The 18,000-nt window shown below is 44.7% G+C and overlaps 1 protein-coding gene and 1 long non-coding RNA gene across 3 annotated transcripts in view; one reads left to right on the top strand and one right to left on the bottom strand.

Moving 5' to 3' along the window:
- Positions 1 to 15,151, top strand: part of nalcn (sodium leak channel, non-selective) — a 62,820-nt gene extending 47,669 nt beyond the window's left edge. Inside the window, exons 18-45 of one of the 2 annotated variants that reach the window (XM_030112168.1) lie at positions 369 to 510; positions 690 to 763; positions 1,905 to 2,006; positions 2,096 to 2,165; positions 2,300 to 2,391; positions 2,554 to 2,676; positions 2,830 to 2,886; positions 3,377 to 3,497; positions 3,574 to 3,705; positions 4,446 to 4,613; positions 4,903 to 5,007; positions 5,663 to 5,769; positions 5,860 to 5,980; positions 6,088 to 6,186; positions 6,450 to 6,543; positions 10,403 to 10,509; positions 10,595 to 10,669; positions 10,761 to 10,880; positions 10,968 to 11,036; positions 11,118 to 11,266; positions 11,397 to 11,490; positions 11,837 to 11,969; positions 12,421 to 12,536; positions 13,012 to 13,169; positions 14,005 to 14,156; positions 14,239 to 14,387; positions 14,525 to 14,642; positions 14,967 to 15,151. In XM_030112168.1, the coding sequence (XP_029968028.1) occupies positions 369 to 510; positions 690 to 763; positions 1,905 to 2,006; positions 2,096 to 2,165; positions 2,300 to 2,391; positions 2,554 to 2,676; positions 2,830 to 2,886; positions 3,377 to 3,497; positions 3,574 to 3,705; positions 4,446 to 4,613; positions 4,903 to 5,007; positions 5,663 to 5,769; positions 5,860 to 5,980; positions 6,088 to 6,186; positions 6,450 to 6,543; positions 10,403 to 10,509; positions 10,595 to 10,669; positions 10,761 to 10,880; positions 10,968 to 11,036; positions 11,118 to 11,266; positions 11,397 to 11,490; positions 11,837 to 11,969; positions 12,421 to 12,536; positions 13,012 to 13,169; positions 14,005 to 14,156; positions 14,239 to 14,387; positions 14,525 to 14,642; positions 14,967 to 15,109 (3,190 nt within the window). In that variant the 3' untranslated portion in view covers positions 15,110 to 15,151. The remainder of the gene's footprint in view (positions 1 to 368; positions 511 to 689; positions 764 to 1,904; positions 2,007 to 2,095; positions 2,166 to 2,299; positions 2,392 to 2,553; positions 2,677 to 2,829; positions 2,887 to 3,376; positions 3,498 to 3,573; positions 3,706 to 4,445; positions 4,614 to 4,902; positions 5,008 to 5,662; positions 5,770 to 5,859; positions 5,981 to 6,087; positions 6,187 to 6,449; positions 6,544 to 10,402; positions 10,510 to 10,594; positions 10,670 to 10,760; positions 10,881 to 10,967; positions 11,037 to 11,117; positions 11,267 to 11,396; positions 11,491 to 11,836; positions 11,970 to 12,420; positions 12,537 to 13,011; positions 13,170 to 14,004; positions 14,157 to 14,238; positions 14,388 to 14,524; positions 14,643 to 14,966) is intronic. The other variant, XM_030112167.1, reaches the window with a different exon arrangement.
- LOC115403311 (uncharacterized) lies at positions 478 to 17,183 on the bottom strand. The gene is made up of 3 exons (XR_003933200.1): positions 17,173 to 17,183; positions 3,821 to 3,826; positions 478 to 558 (listed from the first exon to the last, which is right to left on the bottom strand). It is a non-coding gene; the product is annotated as an uncharacterized LOC115403311 (long non-coding RNA).
- Between the last annotated feature and the right edge of the window lie 817 nt (positions 17,184 to 18,000).

Raw genomic sequence — 18,000 nt, 5'->3', positions numbered from 1 at the left:
CAAAAGATGTACAGGGACCAATGTTCTCATATGAACTGGTGCATTATAACCGATGGTGATTTCTCAAAAAACCTGTCTCATCTTTAGCTGGAGAGCTGCACTACGTCTAGCACAACTAAAGCTCCAAATCCATTTTATCAGTTAGTTTGTGATTAGTTCCCAGCTGGGTCTGAAATCCCCCTCAGCAGCCCATCTGCCAGGCGATGCCAGATCGAGCTTCTGCCGGCACATATTGCATCTGACTCGATTGTCGTTATGAAACGATTGGTGTCATTTCTGCTACTTTTGCGGGCGAAGTTCTGCCCCGACGACTACGTCATTTAAGTGCATTTTCTTTTTGTGCGTGTGCCGGTTGTTGCATGCCAAAGGGAGAGCTTCATGAAGCAGTTCATCGATCGTCAGCAGCAGGACACCAGCTGTTTGTTCCGCCGTCTCCCCTCTGCTTCGTCCTCCTCCTGCGACCACTCCAAACGCTCTGCCATCGAAGACAACAAGTATATTGACCAAAAGGTACTTTCCCAGTCTGTTCTCTCACTCGCTGACTCTATATTTCACCTTCTCTCTCTCTCTCACACACACACACACACACACACACACACACAAATGCACTGAAAGAAAGGTGATGCCTCTGTCGCACTTTGCAATTAACAATCCGCCAGCTAATGGACTCTTACTATTCGCTGTCTCAGCTCCGCAGGTCAATATTTAGCATCCGAGCTCGTAACCTCCTGGAAAAAGAAACTACAATCAATAAAATTCTCCGGTAAGACCCATCTACACCTCCCCGGGAAGTGCGGTTGCAGTAATTTCCAGTGTGTTATGAAGTGATTGATGTCCAGAGCGGCTTCTCCGATCCCACCTCGTCTCACACACACACACACACACACACACACACACACACACACACACACACACACACACACACACACACACACACGTCAGACAGCAGGCACGGCCGGAGTCATTAAGGTATTCATGAAGCCGAATGTGTGACGTCACACGGAGAGATGTGTGGCGACGGTGTGACGGAGTCCCTTTTCACATCTGCTGGTTTCCCTGGTAACTGTCAAACCACTTCTGCTGATTTTGCCATGGCATCTTTAAAAGCAGCTTTTCAGCCCAAAAATAATCCTTTTTTTTTGTTAGATCTTATGATGATTTACAGTTTCAACATACATCACCAACCTTTGTATTTGTAAAGCTAATAGAGTGTGAATGTTATTTGCTTTCTTGAAAACACACACACGGCTACACACACCCACACACACTCACACACAGACTCATTCATTGCTGAAATGAGGTAAATGGATAATTTGCTGTTCAGCATGGCAGAGCTGGCACTAAGTGCAGATTAGCTTGCCGGCGCCACGTTGCCCCCCCCCCCCCCCCCCCCCCCCCCCACTCCGCCAGACTGAAAGACAGACAGCACATCAGCAGTCGCGTCACGTTCTGTCTGGCCTGATATCATCCACACCGGCACGCAATTAGGCTGGCGTTCCGACATGGGCAAACACGCGTGCGGCTCGGCGTCCGCTGGCATTCGATTCGGACGCAGCTTTAGCCTGTAAACAAATAATCGAAATGATTGAAGTACACACACTGCTGGTGTCAGCAGTGTTAGCCTGGCTGTGGTACATGGCTCTGCCGGGATAAAGAACAGGTATGGCCAGCTACACACTCCCCTACACACACACACTCAGGCTGACTCAGGGCTTGATTGAAATGACTTTACAGACATTACTACCTTGGATTGCTGCTCCTCTGGGTCAAACAAACGGCAATCTTACAAGGCAGATGGACCTCATCCAGCTGTGTTGTGATTGCCAACTCACATCACAATGTGGCGGTGTTTAATTGCCCCGGTATTGATCCAGAACAAACAGGGTTCTGTTTGTGTTTCCCAGGGCTTGTACCAGACAGCGCATGCTAAGCGGATCCTTTGAAGGCCAACCAGCGAAAGAGCGCTCCATCCTCAGCGTCCAGCATCACATACGTCAGGAGCGCAGGTCTCACGCACACGTGCACAGCGCAAAGAAGCCCTTCTGTGTGCTGGACTGTGTGATTCATGTGAAATGTTCTCTCACGGTGACTTCAGGTCTCTGCGGCATGGCTCCACCAGCCAGAGAATCAGCAGAGGGAAGTCTCTGGAGACTCTCACTCAGGACGTGAGTACAAAGTCCTGAAATAACAAGCATCGCGACGGTTACGCTGTTCTCAGAATAGTCATCATAAAGCAGCCTTCTTGAAGCTTTTTCCTGATAATATAAGAAAAAGATGAAAACATTGTGTCTCTGTCCAGCACTCCAGCACGGTTCGCTATCGTAACGCTCAGCGAGAGGACAGTGAGATCAAGATGATCCAAGAAAAGAAAGAGCAAGCAGAAATGAAAAGGTATTCATGAACTCCTCTCATGGTAAAAGCTCCTCCGCTGACTGTTTTTATCATTCTGTGTTGAGTGATATGTGTGTGTGTGTGTGTGTGTGTGTGTGTGTGTGTGTGTGCGTGTGCGTGTGCGTGTGCGTGTGCGTGTGCGTGTGCTCCGTCTCTGTGCAGGAAGGTGCAGGAGGAGGAGCTGAGGGAGAACCACCCGTACTTCGATAAGCCTCTTTTCATCGTGGGTCGCGAACACCGTTTCAGGAACTTCTGCAGGATGATTGTTCGAGCTCGCTTTAATGCGTAAGATTCCTCTAATGACAGTCACTCCCTCTCATATGTATTAGTACATAAAATATAGATTATTAAGTTTGCCACATTGAATTCTTAACTCACAGGGCCGCTGTGTTTTTGTCAAAAATATTGATAGCTTGTTTTCTTTTATTTCAAATCCAGATCCAAGACGGACCCGATCACAGGAGCAGTGAAGAACACCAAATACCACCAGCTGTAGTGAGTGTGATGAATTATTGATTCCTTTCCTCGCCATCGATCTGTTCACTCTGCTTAAGCGGAATACTCATTAATTCTGTAACTCATTATCTGCCTGTTGTGCTTCCCCAGACTGTGGTAAGAAATGAAAATGGCGAAGCGAAGAGCTGTAAAAATATGTTTCGCTCGTTATGCAAGCCGACAGTGATTCGGCCGAGCAGAGAGCCTGGACTGTTAAGTGAGAGGCAGTCCTTTTTATCAGCTCCGCTACGGCAGAGGGATTTTAAACTGACATCTTGCTGTAGGACAGATCGGCAAACTCTCAGATTTATTCCCTCTCACTTTCTCCTGCCGCTCCACACACATCCTCTCTGTCTCTGATTCTCCTCATCCTGGTTTGCAAATCAAATCGCTTCCTTGACCTACTTTACTACATATCACTGTGTGAATTCACATCAAACCTCCCCCGTGTGCCGTCTCGGTAACGACGTGTGTGTGTGTGTCCTTGCAGCGATCTCCTGGGTTTAGTCACCTATCTGGACTGGGTTATGATTGTGGTGACCATCTGTTCCTGCATCTCCATGATGTTTGAGTCACCCTTCACCAGGGTCATGCAGGTTCCCACTCTCCAGGTATTACAGCCAGATGGCTTGGTGGACGAGCGGCTCTCCTGCTCAGATGTTACTGAAGCCACGCTGTCTGTTTCAGATTGGGGAGTATGTTTTTGTCATCTTCATGAGCATTGAGCTCAACTTGAAGATCATGGCCGACGGGCTCTTCTTCACCCCGACAGCTGTCATCAGAGACTTTGGAGGAGTTATGGACATCTTCATCTACCTCGTGAGGAAGGATTCTTGTTGTTGATGTTCATAGATGTTAAATTATTACAGTTATATAGTTAGTCTCTTAATAAATAAGATAGGAATGATGATGTGTCATACGATCGTGAAAAAACAACATGCTGCATCAACAATTAGAATCTATTAAAGGGTTTGGACAGACTGTCAAAAAGCGTTAGTATTATCAGAGGTATGATGGGCCTTTTGAGGAGAAAAGCCTTAAAAAAAAATGATTTAAATTTGAACTTCTTTTGAGCTCAGTAAAAGTAACTTCAAGCTATAAGACTTCACATAATGCCTACTTCAGATATTTCTCATCAGTTTGGGGGATTTCTGTCTCATAATAAGGTGTTTTTTGTTTCACTAACTGCCAGGATTGGCATCTTCTGCTTTTTCATTTCTTCATGAGTTCTACTTTAATCTAAATGATTCCTTCTGACTATTCATAATTCACATCTTCAGTATGTTCAAATTTTGTTCTACAATGAAAAGAAAAGACAAAACAATCACACTCACACACACTTCCAGGCAATTTTACAGTTATCTGTCAATCTCAAACGCATACTGTTACTGTTACCTGCCAACACCCACAGGGAGAACATGAACACGACACAGAAAGGCCTCCAAACCCAGATAAAACAGCATCTGTGATTGATTTCATGCACATATTAGAAATGTCCAGGTGTCGGGACGCCTTGGCGCTCCTAACGTCTGCTGTCCGCCCCGCTGCGCCCCCTGCAGGTGAGTCTGATCTTCCTGTGCTGGCTGCCTCCTGACGTCCCTCCTGAGTCTGGGGCTCAGCTGCTGATGATGCTGCGCTGCCTGCGACCGCTCAGGATCTTCAAGCTGGTTCCCCAGATGAGGAAGGTGGTGCGGGAGGTCCTCAAAGGCTTCAAGGAGATTTTCCTGGTGAGGCGTCACGCTGTTGGTATGGATAACGTGTGTTAGTATGCAACATGTTACTTTTATCTATATTTCATCAGAAACTGTTTCGACCTAAAACTGGACAGCAATGAAAGTAAAATAGTATAATGTCGTTTCTGCTTTTCTTATTTCACTAACTGTATTTTATCGTCATAAGTGTGTCGCAGTGCCTGATGTTTCACAGCTGTCTGACGTCTTTAGTTTTCTCTCTAATCTCTGAGACTCAGATTATGTTCTTCTGTCTGACCTAAACCGCTGATTGATTCTCCTGCAGGTTTCCATTCTGCTTCTTACACTAATGCTGGTGTTCGCAAGCTTTGGAGTTCAGCTGTTTGCCGGAAAGCTCGCCAAGTGCAACGACCCCCATATCCTCAGACGGGTACAGCAAGAAACATAATCTCCTCACTAAAGCGGCGCCGCTCATCCTGCGGCTCCCTGCTGGGAACCGACCTGACTAAGTGAAAGGGGGTTTCCCCAGTCCAATCAATAATCCACCGCTTTCCTTCATCCTACTTTCTCTACTGCGGGCCTTGTACTTATTGCAGTGTGGACAGAGCTTACATCAATATCTGAGGATAATTTGGCATTATTATTAATCAATAATTAATTTGTCATTAATAATAGAAAAAGCAAGTTCATTTATGTTAAATTAAAATGCAAAAGTGTACATACAAATAAAGGAAATACAATACTTTTAAAAAAGAGAATAAAATAAAGTTGTTTTTTTTGTTAATCGAAGGCGATTAAATGCCTAAAGTCTGTTGTTTATTGGAAAGCCTAAACGAATATTAATGATGATTTTTGAGGCCTGATTGAAAAGAAGTGTTTGTGTCAGCAGGAAGTTACAATAACTTCATCCTGTATTATGAATACTCTATAGAACTCTATATGGAGAATTTGTGATAACCATATTCGTATTTACCATTTAATTCATATTTACTGTCATGTTGTTGTGTGAACAGCAATCTGACAAACATTCGTTTTGTTTTTTTCCTGTGTTTTATTCATGAGCTATGCGTTTGTGTGTGTTGCAGGATGAATGCCATGGGATTTTCAGAATAAATGTCAGCGTTTCCAAAAATCTCAACTTGAAACTGAAGCCTGGAGAGAAGAAACCAGGATTCTGGGTTCCAAGAGTTTGGTGAGACTTTTCTTTTTTAAACTAAATTTCTGCTTCATGGAGAATGTGTTGATGGGACAGTCGCTCATCCGGCCTGCGCTTTTTTTTCAGGGCCAACCCCCGAAATTTTAACTTTGACAACGTGGGAAACGCCATGCTGGCTCTGTTCGAGGTGCTCTCGCTGAAAGGCTGGGTGGAGGTCCGAGATGTCATTATTCACCGTGTTGGCCCGGTACAGACCCACACGTCACCTCTTCTTCTGTCTCAGTTTCTGCTTTCTCCCGTATCGGTGCAGGAACATGCCGCTCAGCTCAGGGTTTGCTGCTCTGTGTCTTTCAGATTCACGGCATCTACATCCACGTCTTTGTGTTTCTGGGCTGCATGATCGGACTCACTCTGTTTGTGGGAGTCGTCATTGCAAACTTCAATGAGAACAAGGTGAAAACCTTCAGATTGAATCTCCAAATACCTTATGACTGTTGGTCCTGCCAACGATGGAAATGACACGTTGGGTTTTGATTCATCTGATTTAATGTTTTTTTTTTCAGTGCTGAGTGATAAAATCTCATGAAGGGAAAAATTCAAAATTGCAATTTTTCTTTCAATTTTTTTCCTTTTCTCATTATCGCTCACAACATTTCTGAAAACCACCACCCTGAATGGATGTATGAATGTGTCTGTACTGTATCTCCCTGTACTAGGGCACGGCTCTGCTGACCGTAGACCAGAGACGATGGGAGGACCTGAAGAGTCGGCTGAAAATAGCCCAACCTCTCCACCTCCCGCCTCGCCCAGGTACGGCCGTCCATCCGCTCCATCTGTCAGAACCGCTTTATGGAGTCCGGGGTAGCCGGGGGCTGGAGCCTGTCCCGGCCGTCACCGGGTGGAAGGCAGGGAACGCCCTGGAGAGCTCACCCGGCCGTCACAGCGAGTGTGGCCACATATACTGCAGAGCGACAGAATAACAGAGTGTTGCATCAATCTGCTGGACAATCAACCTCACGGTTATCACAATGAAACATGAGTTTCTGTGTATTATTAACACCTGAGTGATGACTATGAGCTAATTTATATATGAAGACAGATCATGTGAATTCCCCGGATGCTGCATTAATTTAATTCACCCAGTTTTCGTACCTCCGTGCTTGGTCTGTCTACACTAATTTACAATGATGAAGAGGCGGTAACTAGTTTTATTTCATGGTAAATTGAATTTGACGCAGTGGAATATCATTTCTGTATTGATTACACATCAGCATGGGCAAAGTTTACATTGAGAGTCGGTCATGAGTCATGGGGGAAGAGTTGAAATGCCTCAGAGGCAGTGTGGGAAATTTCTTGTTAGTACAGTTGAGGCTGACATCTAACAGAAAATCAATCCCCTCAGTTTTAGTCAGCAGTGCCGCTTACAGCAGCATTATCAACCCGGCTTTGATCCACTTCCAAGGCCCCTCAGCACTGGCGGATAATTACAGCTCGGAGCCGGCCTTTGCTCACAGGGCCGCTGTCAGAGAACCCGCCGTGGACCCGGGCAGCCCGTGGTGCCGTTTCATTTCAGTTTCATATCAGTTTATTATATCAACCCCACTTTCGAGTGGACATTAAAGAGTGTTTGCAGTAAGAAGAACGGAGCTTTGCAGCATTTGCCAAATTTGAAGCTAAAGTGCTGACAAATGAAAGAAGTTCAAGCTTTAAGGTTTGAGTGCATGAGAATGAATCAAACCTATTTAGAAGCTGGGGAACAGTTACAGTCTGAAATGAGAAACAGAAAATGAGATCAGCAGATACCGACAGGGTGGCCTTCGCCGTCGCCAGCTGCATTAGCTCCCTGTGATAAGCAGTGTATTGTGTCTTTAAAGATGTTTCAGAAGAAATTATCCCAAGACTGCTAGTGCATCTGAAAGCATCTGAATATCAAGGAAATATTTTGTCATAGACCTCGAAAAGGGAAGACTGCATATTGTTGCTAAATGAAATCTAAATGAGAATCACAGTCTACAGCTTCAAGACAAAACATATTTAAAAGTATGACAGTCTAGCCTGTGACGTTTCTCAGACTGAGGGGTGTTGGTGCCTCAGAGCAGCAGTTTCCAACCAGAGTCAGGGAACCGTCTTGTGTGGGTGCTAGAGATCATAACAGCACTGTGCCGACTCACAGTTTGTCTCAATTAAACTTGCTGAGACTCCTTTTCGTGGGAGGGTTTGGTTTAATGTTTTGGCCAATCAGACTCCGTGTTGCCAGTTTTTTCAGGAAAACTGTGGCTGCTTCTGTCAATAAAAGCTTGAGATCTACCAATATAAGTGACTGTAGGCGGAACATCTTTTAGAGTTTGCTTGAGGTTTTATACTTGACTTAACCATGAGCTTCCAAAAAAATATCAAAATCTCTCCTTTACTTTTATTTCCAATTTTTTGTACGTTGGCGTCCGACAGTATTTGACCTTACTGTACTGTGTTTCCTCAGCCTTTCCTAGAAGTAATGTGGGAGAGGTTAAGAGACTGAAAGGTTTTGAACCTCTGTCCTCGAGGTCAGATCAGTCAGACTGGAAGATCCTCCCAAATCCCACTGAGAGTTTTGTCAAGGTGGAAATCTAGAGTAAAAGTTCCAGATCATGAGCCACTTCGGCCCCTCTGGAAGCCAGGAGCCAGAAAAAACAATCACTCGAGATGTGAGGTATGAATACCATAAATCTTTGGTCAGGTTCAGTCATGAGGAAGACTAGAAGATACTCACCTGCTCCAACCTCTAGAATGAAATCCTAAAGGGGCTCTTGTTTGCTGAACTTTGTAGAAATGTAAGGATTCGAGGCATTAAAGTGGCTGAAAAGAGATCATCTTCACTACTGCAGTAGAACAAAGCCATGTCAGTGAAGAACTATGATACCTCACTAGTTCAGCTGACCTATTTTCCCACTAAATGTCTGCAAGTTTTAGCTCTAGTTTGTGCTAATTCGTTGTGGCTATCTATATCTTCATGTGGAGTCGTCATTATTTCACCGAGAATGTGAGTCATCTGCCGTAGCTATCCACACCCTTCACCCTGTGGAGACAGACAGCCACTCTGCTCCTGAATTAGAGGATGAACTGATAATATAAAGAACTGAAAAACACCCTGACAGTGGGAGTGCTGGTCTGAAGCGTATTGATTAAAAATTGGCCGGAAGCACAGAGAGTGGTAGAACAAGACGCTTAAAACTGGGACGTTCAGGAGTAGTAGTTAACATTGAAACAAGTGAAAAGAAGAACTTGACCATTATTCACCGTGGTCCAGGGTCCTCTCTTCAGAGCAAAGTGTCAAAGAGTGGAAGAATTCTATTCTGCACTGATTTGAAGTCTTCTTTCTGTCGTTTATCAGATAAATATCCCCACAGAGAGATTTTCCAGCACCTTATGTTTCCGTTAATTGAAAAGCCGTATGAATGCAGTGATTTGACTTCGCACCTGTTTACACTATCAAAACTCCTTTAAAGTTTGTTTGATGATTATGGGATGCCTGAGCCTTGATGAGCGGCCAGCTGGCCTGATCTGAACCCTTTCCAGCATCTGCGGCGTGTTTTCACGAGGGAAATGAAGATGCCAAACCCACAGCGCAGATTAGCTAACAGCCGCTGTCAAAGCAACTGCCCCGACACTTCAGCCATGAAGTTTTAAATCAAGGAAAAGGGTGGAACCCTCAAAATATTCTGAGATCATACACTTTCTTTCTCTATAAACCAGGAGTTCTAGCCACCGGTTGAAAAAGAAGAGGTCTGAAGCGAGTATTTGCGGGATGAGTGAAAACGTCAGATCTTCTCTGAACAGCTTCTCCCTGTTGACTCCTGCTTGCTGTTGTTTTGGTGAAGTTGATGCAGAATGTTGGCAGTCCAGTGTGTTCAGCATATGCGAGCCTGGGCAGCGTGTGGGACGGCGTCTCGCTCGTCGAGCAGGGTTTGATACCAGCCCGTCATCCTGGTCGTGTTGGTGGTTAGCCAGCTAGCCAGACAGCAGTTCGACAGCATTTTCTGTTTCTCGTTTCAGAGTTTGATCTCAGACTGTTGAGACATGGACTGTCACTGTTTGCAGAATCAAATCAGATCAAATCAAACCTGGACAGCTGATTAACAGCACCTCCGTCGTTCTGCATGTTTTTCATGTGGACAGTCCGAGGGTCATCCCTCAAATACATGAATGTTAAGACTCATTGTTAAACATTTTTACTACGAAGAAACTTTAAATTAAATACATATTTTCTTAGTTTATAAATATATTAATTCTGTAGGTATATAGTCCCTTACATTATGAACTGTTTATGTCTGTCCACAACACATGATATCTCTGTTGTCCATTTTTCTTTTTTCTACAGACTAAAATCAGCAATTTCAGCTTCACCTCACACTTTGATTTGCTATGTGAGAAAAAGTGAAGTCATTTTTGCATTATTTGTTCTTTTATTTTTCATGTTTTCTCATTATTGAATGAATAAAATCTGCAGCACTAGAAGCTCTTGTGCTCAGGCAGTCCATGATTGCCACCTGTTGGACGGTTCGGGCTACTACCACAGACTCCAGCCTTCATTCCCTTCTGATCACTGAACTCATCAAAATCCTCTTGAGAAATGGTGGAATTTTTAATTCTTCAGTTTTAAATGAATGAATGAATATTATGCGTTTGACAGAGAACGGAGGTTTCCGGGCCAAGATGTACGACATAACTCAACACCCCTTCTTCAAGCGCGGCATTGCAGTGCTGGTGTTGGCACAGTCGGTCCTGCTGTCAGTCAAGGTACTGCCTGGCATAGCGATGCTTCCTGCCTTTTCCCCAAACCTGTCGACTCCTCTTTAACGTGACACTATGTTTTCTGCTTCAGTGGGATGAGGACGACCAAGTAACCTTTCCCCTCGCCACCATGTCTGTAGTCTTCACCTTCATATTTGTGCTGGAGGTCCGTCTGTCCGTCTGTTTTCTTTTTGCATGTCCATTATTTTGAGAGATGGTTTCTTGGTCTGATTTATGAAAATGCTCTTGTTGCGCAGGTGACTATGAAGCTGATCGCCATGTCCCCCGCCGGTTACTGGCAGAGCCGACGGAATCGCTACGACCTGCTGGTCACGTCTCTGGGCGTCATCTGGATCGTTCTGCACTTTTCCTTACTGGTTCGACACCGACGCCGTCTGCTCGGAGGATTTCTGCTCTGTGTTTTAGAGGATGCGATGCATGACTGGCATGATTTCCCCCCGCAGAATGGATATACCTACATGATGGGAACGTGTGTGATTGTCTTCAGGTTCTTCACAATATGTGGGAAACACGTGAGTCTATTTTAGCCCTGGATTGGTTGGGTTGTGGTCGGAGGGTTGACGCCTGTTAACCTGTGCGTCTGTTGTTGGAAGGTGACGCTGAAGATGCTGCTGCTGACTGTCGTCGTGAGCATGTACAAGAGCTTCTTCATCATCGTCGGCATGTTCCTCCTGCTGCTTTGTTACGCCTTCGCCGGCGTCGTCCTCTTTGGAACGGTCAAATACGGAGAGAACATTAACAGGTAATCAGTGCATTTCCTCATTCTCTCACTGATTATTCTGCTTTTTTTTTAGTTTTTTTTTGTTTTTTTTTAAACAGTGGAACATGTGTTGGTAGAGTTGTCTCATTCTGTCCCTGTCACCCAATCGCAGGCACGCCAACTTCTCCACAGCAGGCAAAGCCATCACAGTGCTCTTCCGTATCGTCACAGGGGAAGATTGGAATAAAATCATGCATGACTGCATGGTAAGATGGGCTGCGGGTTGAGCGCACAAAGAAAAGACCATCCACTCCCAATCTGCACAAGCACTATATATGTTCACGTTATATTCTGTGTGGAAAGGATTTCCTCGCCTCACTTTTCTGCTGTCATATCCGTTCAACAGAATGACTGTATTCGCTGTGCTTTCAGAAAAACTCTGTCAGCTGTTTTTGTATCTTTGGATACTTCCTGAATTCAGACTTAGCAGCTTTCATGAAACTGCTTCACGTGCTACCAGTAGTGATTACACCTATTTTTATTTTTATTTGATGAGTTATTGGATCTGCCGTGGTTCCTCACTGATTGTTGTGTTGTTTTTTCTTTCTCCAGGTGCAGCCTCCGTTTTGCACGCCAGATAAACTTCGCTACTGGGAAACAGACTGTGGGAACTATGCTGGAGCGCTCATCTACTTCTGCTCTTTCTATGTGATTATAGCATATATTATGCTCAATCTACTTGTAGGTCAGTATGAATGTGTACCCTTACTTTGATAGTGGATATTGTAACATGGTCTGTAATAACTTGCCAATAGCGTATTAAGATATTTGCTCTATTATTGTGTTAGTACTTTAAGAAGTAGCATTTCAAATAATGCTTTCAAAATGTAATGACTGCAGCCGATATTGTAAAGATTATGTTCAGGATGGTTTTTAATTAGTATTTTTGTAGGCAGTGATATTAACTCAAAACTTTAAAAGCTTGCTTTACCACTTTTTAGTTGTGTGTTCTCCGGAAAATTCACTTTGTTCCATCTTCACCCCAACTATGAAACTCACCATTAAATCCACAGTAATGCAGGAATGTCTCATTTATGTCAGAAGCCGTCACACGAAAAGAGGGAAAAATCATGTGAAATAAGAACAAAAGGACACACAAATGAAGAAAAGCATTAATTTGATTTTTATCGCTGCAGCCATCATTGTGGAGAACTTCTCCCTGTTCTACTCCACTGAGGAAGACCAGCTGCTGAGTTATAATGACCTGAGGCACTTCCAAATCATCTGGAACATGGTGGATGACAAACGGGAGGTGAGAAATTAGCAATAGGAGAGATGATGAGGAGACTATAGACCGCAATATAGGACGATATAGAGAAGATAAAAGCTGTACAAGAGCTAATGAGAAGGCCTGAAGGGGATCAAATCTGGCTTCCAGTAATGGGAGTGAAAATAATGAGAACAGTGGGTGCTCATTTAAAAATGTGGACCCCCTCGTATTTACCCAGGATGCCGTGTGGGTTTAGCTTTTTTTCAGGTTTGTACAGAAGATGAACGAAAAGCAAGTATAGAAAAAGAATTCTAAGTAACATTATGTTCCAAAGATTTTATGCCATTTAATGCTTCTTTCTAATGTGTTCCGTATTAGTTAAAATGCAGTAAATAGTGAGAAAGTCTCCCAGTCCAGATCTGCAGATAGGACGTCCAAAGATGTTGTTTCTCATGAACACTGCACTGCAAAACATCAAATCCCATTTAGCCTGAGTAACGCGGCGTCTTGTGTCCAGGGTGTGATTCCTACGTCCAGGGTGAAGTTCCTGCTCCGTCTGCTCAGAGGCAGGCTGGAGGTGGACCTGGACAAAGACAAGCTGCTGTTCAAACACATGTGCTACGAGATGGAGCGGCTGCACAGTGGAGGAGACGTGACCTTCCACGATGTGCTCAGGTGACCCTGCTGCACCCAAAGGACAAACACACAAGCTCAAAGAGAACGTGCAAACTCTCTACACTACCTCTATACTACCATACAGGAAATAATCATACATAACATTAATCATTTAAATAATTGACAAGAGGTTCTTAATAATGTGCTGTGCGAGGAAACAGACATTGTTAAACATCTAGTGTTGTGTATTTTTATTGATATAAAATCAGTTTTCTGCTCACATGTCAGTGAATATGTCCGTAACTTTGTAGAATTTTACCCAAAAGGAAGTCTGTACAATTCATAATGTTGGCAGTGACAGCTTTTAGGAAGTCAATTTGGTAAGTCACATTTTCAGTGTGTGTGTGTTTGAATGGATCACTGCTGATAGGAAACATTCAATGGACCGATGACGAGCTCTGCTTTCTGACATCCTGCCAGTTTACCGTGGTTTGTTTTAAGATTTAATGGAGTTTCTTTGTAAAAAAAAACTTGGTCAGCGTTCAATGACTGGTTTGCAGGATAAAAGTCAATTAACTTTTTTCTTTTTTGTAGTTTGTTGGTAATTCTGTGTTGTTTTTTGCAACCCAGAAACAGTAATAATAAGTCTGTGGCAGCCTGGCTTGATGTCAGATAAACTGATGCCACAAAACAAAACAACAAATATCTGCATTGTGAGCATTTACTTTTATTGAATCTACATTCGTTTTTACCAACTATTTTAAATGAGGTGATACTGTATCATGTCCCACTACATATTTATGATAAATGTGTTTAAAACTCTGGTAATCTTTAGCTGGAGGAACACCTAAATGATCCTCACCTGTCCGTCTGTGTGGTTTGTTGAAACGTCCAGCATGCTGTCGTACCGCTCGGTGGACATTCGGAAGTCTCTCCAGCTGGAGGAGCTGTTGGCCAGGGAACAGCTGGAGTACACCATTGAAGAAGAGGTTGCCAAGCAGACCATACGGATGTGGCTGAAGAAATGCCTCAAGCGGATCCGAGCGGTCAGTCCCCGGCGCCGCGCGTGACTCCTCACGCTCATGTCCGCCGGTCTGCGCTGCGCCTGACGGGCCTGGTTTGCTCCGGCAGAAGCAGCAGTCGTTCAGCATCATCCACAGCCTGCGAGAGAGCCAGCAGCAGGAGCTGAGCCGCCTGCTCAACCCTCCCAGCATCGAGACCACGCTGCCGAGCGAGGACCACAACGCCAACAACCCAGACAACCCCTCACAGCCTGAGGTAGAGGCCCGCGTGCACGGCACGGCCGCGCTCGCGCTCACACACACACTCACAGCTTGATGCATAGCAGGCACGTGGTATAATCTGCAGGTGTGCGTCTGCGCCGGTGAAACAAAGCGTATCTCCTCTTTGTTTAGATGAGCGGCCTCCAGCAGCTCCTGAGCCCCACGCTGTCAGACAGAGGAGGCTACAGGCAGGACTCCTCGGACCTGGGGAGGCCGCAGAGGAAGCTGGGCCAGTGGCGGCTGCCTGCAGGTCTGTGTCGTGGCATATTGTCTGTAAACTGTAAGTGGCACACTTCTTAAGAGAGCCTTTTGTGCAGTGAACTAAAACCACAGGAGAGCTTCTTCTTCTTTTTTTTCTTTTTTTTTTTTTCAGGTTTCCCTGCCATGAAATTCCAGGCAGCTGGTTAATGCAGCCTTGTGTTATAAAGAAAGAACGGGTTATTTATCCAGACAGGGAGGCTGAAGTCAAGGGACGCTCATCCCGTGGTTAGATGTGGAAACATACTGACAGTGTGTGTGTGTGTGTGTGTGTGTGTGTGTGTGTGTGTGTGTGTGTGTGTGTGTGTCATTCCAGGCCGCACAAGCGTCAAGTCTATAGTTTGCAAGATGAACCCGGTGAACGACGAGGCGTCGTCGGGGTCGGAGGTGAAGAAGTGGTGGACGCGGCAGCTGACGGTGGAGAGCGACGAGAGCGGCGACGACCTCATCGACATCTAGAGATGAGTCGATCTGCTGTTTGTTTGTTTGTTTGTTGTTTTTGAGTTTTTTTTTTTCTACGGATGAGCTGTGACGTTCGCTAGCTGGCTTCAGCCGTTCCACCTCCTCTTGCTGCCTGTTCAGCTCTGTCCATGAGTTTTTCATGAAGCCGCTGTTTTGACATGCAGTCACAATATCGATACCTCTGGGAAAGGCATTACTTGAGTTTCACTCCTTTGGTTTGCAGATTATTTTCTATGCAGGTCCACGTGGTGTTGAAGCAGATGACGAGACGGAAGGCCACATTAGAGTCTAACAAACCGAGAAGCTGCTGTTGTGTGTTTTCTACTGTTCCTCGTCAATGTTTGAAAACAGTGTTTGCGTCATTGCAGTAAGAATAATTTCCCACGCCTCTTCATGTCGACGCTTTATCTCCTTCTGTTGTTTCTGTCACTGTTTTCTCGTCTTCAGTATTAATCAGATAAATGTTGTTTTTCTTATAGTCACTTTATACTGAAAGCTTGTGGATGGAACATGCAAATTACAGAAACTTTTAGATTTATGACTGTGAATGTAATTTAAAGTTAAATCTATCTGTATTTGTCTGGCATTAAAGTATAAAATATTTTGTAAATTATTCCCAAAAAAAAAAAGTTTTAGCTTTATCAAATATTCTAATAAAGGCCTTTGGCATTTATAAACAAAACTATGGTCATCATTTTGTTTTTTTGTTTTTTAAATCCATGTTATCAGCTGACATCTTTGTCTAAAAGGATTTACAACACCAGAAGCTGAACTCTTTATTGAATAAGAGAACCTCGCTGTCCAGAGAAAGTCCTATAAGCTCTCTTTTGATTGGATTATTCATTGAATATTAGGACACGAAGCATCAAGGAATGTTTTATGCATTTTATTTTATTCTTGAATCATATCTGACTCTGTCTTTTAAACATTTAAACTCAAAACATCTGAATAGTTTTGTAGCGTGTGACTTTTTCTGGCATCAGAGTGCTTCTGGAAAGGCTTCAGAGCGTCGCTTTTTCCAAATTTTGTTATATTTTAATCCAAATTGGATGAATACAGTTTTTTTGCCCCCCACAAAAACTCTATTTCATGAGAGACCTCAGATGTTTCTGCAGCTTTGCAGGAGTCCACCGGTGAGGAATTTAGTGGATTGGACATGATTTGGAACGGCAGGATCGTCCCGAGGCACAAATCTGAGGAAGGAGCCACAGAGAGTTCTGTTGCTTTGAAGGTTCCGATGAGAAGGATCTTCGTCGGAGCGCCGGCGTTCGTCCACCTTCCAGAAGGAGACCCATCTCTGAAGCCTCCAGATGTTCCAGAAGCCTCCAGATGTTCCAGAAGCTTCCACTGGGAGGACCACTGCTGTAACCTCGTGACCAGTTAATGCATCAACAACATCATATTATCCACACTTTAAGACCACAAATCTGTAGATTCTTCAGAGTTTCTGTGTCTTTAAAGATGTTTTCCATCCCTGCAGCAGTGAATAGTTGGTGCTTACCGCCCACACACAATCACTGTTTCACCTGTAAAACAGATCCGGAGTGTTTTCTTCTGCTCCCTTCGGCCCAGTCCCCCTCAGAAAGCGTCTCCCTCCGTTATCGCCAGCGGTCCTGCACGGTAATTCAATTCACTTCATTGGAAATTTAATTACCCATCTATCTAAACATGCGATTACACTAACAAAGAGAGTAATTGAGTGGACAGATGCTGTTTAATGATTCCCCTCACACACATGTGCTCAGATCAAACGCTCAGCGCTGCCTCAACCTCTCCTCCAGATAACACTGCCCTCTCCTGGATCCACGCTGAGCTGCCCTAATCATCTCATCCTAACCCTGTTCTGAGCGCCGTCTCTCCTATTCATAACCAGCACATCTGACAGAAACGGATTCGCTTATCAGATTCATTATCCTTTACTTATTTTCAATATCTCCTGCTTCATTGTGTGGAGCCGCTGCTTATCCGTGCGCGGCAGCCCTGTCTTCGTTTCACAGTAATGGCCGCCGATGGCCGTCCAGGTCACTGTGAGTGTGTCCTGTGGACGGACCGCCGGCCACCACACAAACACACACAAACACAGGTGTGTGTCTGCCCTCGATGGTGCGTTTCTCTGGAGTTACTCCATCAGACTGGAGCTAATTGACAAACTAACGTAGCTTATTAAAGGAGACAGGGTCCTCATTCGTCGGTTGAAGAGCCCGATAAGTTTCACAGTTGACGGAGTGTGTGAGGACTTGGCTGGATAATGAGGGCGGGGGAGAGCGGAGAATCGGCTGCCTGTGGGACGCCTACTTGCTCTATAGAAAGCATGACTTACTCACACATTCCAGTCTCTGTGTGACCGAGTGCCCCCCCGACATATGGTCCTGTAGGGAAACAGTGTGACTTCAGCCTTCTTGCCAATCAACTGTCTTTAATTGATCTTTTCTCACTCTTTCTTCTGCTCAACCGTCGCCTCTTAAGCTCCACTTAGCCGGGAACCGGCTCATCAAAAAGGGTTTTTCTCTTTATTTTCTCCTTATTTTCTCCCGGCATGGTGGAACACTTTTTTTGTCTTTTAATTGCCTCTGCATCGCTCTGGCTCTTGCAGGGCCTGTTGTTTTTACCCTCTGTATTGTAATTTGCCCACCTCTCCCTCGTGCATGTCCACTGCTTATTTAGGGCCTAATTGAGGCACTTTGGTAATTGAGGAGGAAGTTCTTAAGAGCAGAGGGAGTGGATGAATGTCTCTGAGTCAAGATTACCTGTAATTAAAGTACATGATGGCTTTGATAGCTCGGTTCCCTCCCGGAGAGACGTCGCATTCAAACCCCGGCGGCGGCGGCGGCGTCCCATAGCCTGGAAAATGCCTCCTCTGCCTACACAAGGCCATCACACATGAATGC

Source organism: Salarias fasciatus, chromosome 16 (genome assembly GCF_902148845.1).
Source record: "Salarias fasciatus chromosome 16, fSalaFa1.1, whole genome shotgun sequence".
In the NCBI taxonomy this organism is placed as follows: domain Eukaryota; kingdom Metazoa; phylum Chordata; class Actinopteri; order Blenniiformes; family Blenniidae; genus Salarias; species Salarias fasciatus.
The sequence above is the reverse complement of the archived record's forward strand: the minus strand, read 5'-3'. Positions and strand labels throughout refer to the sequence as shown.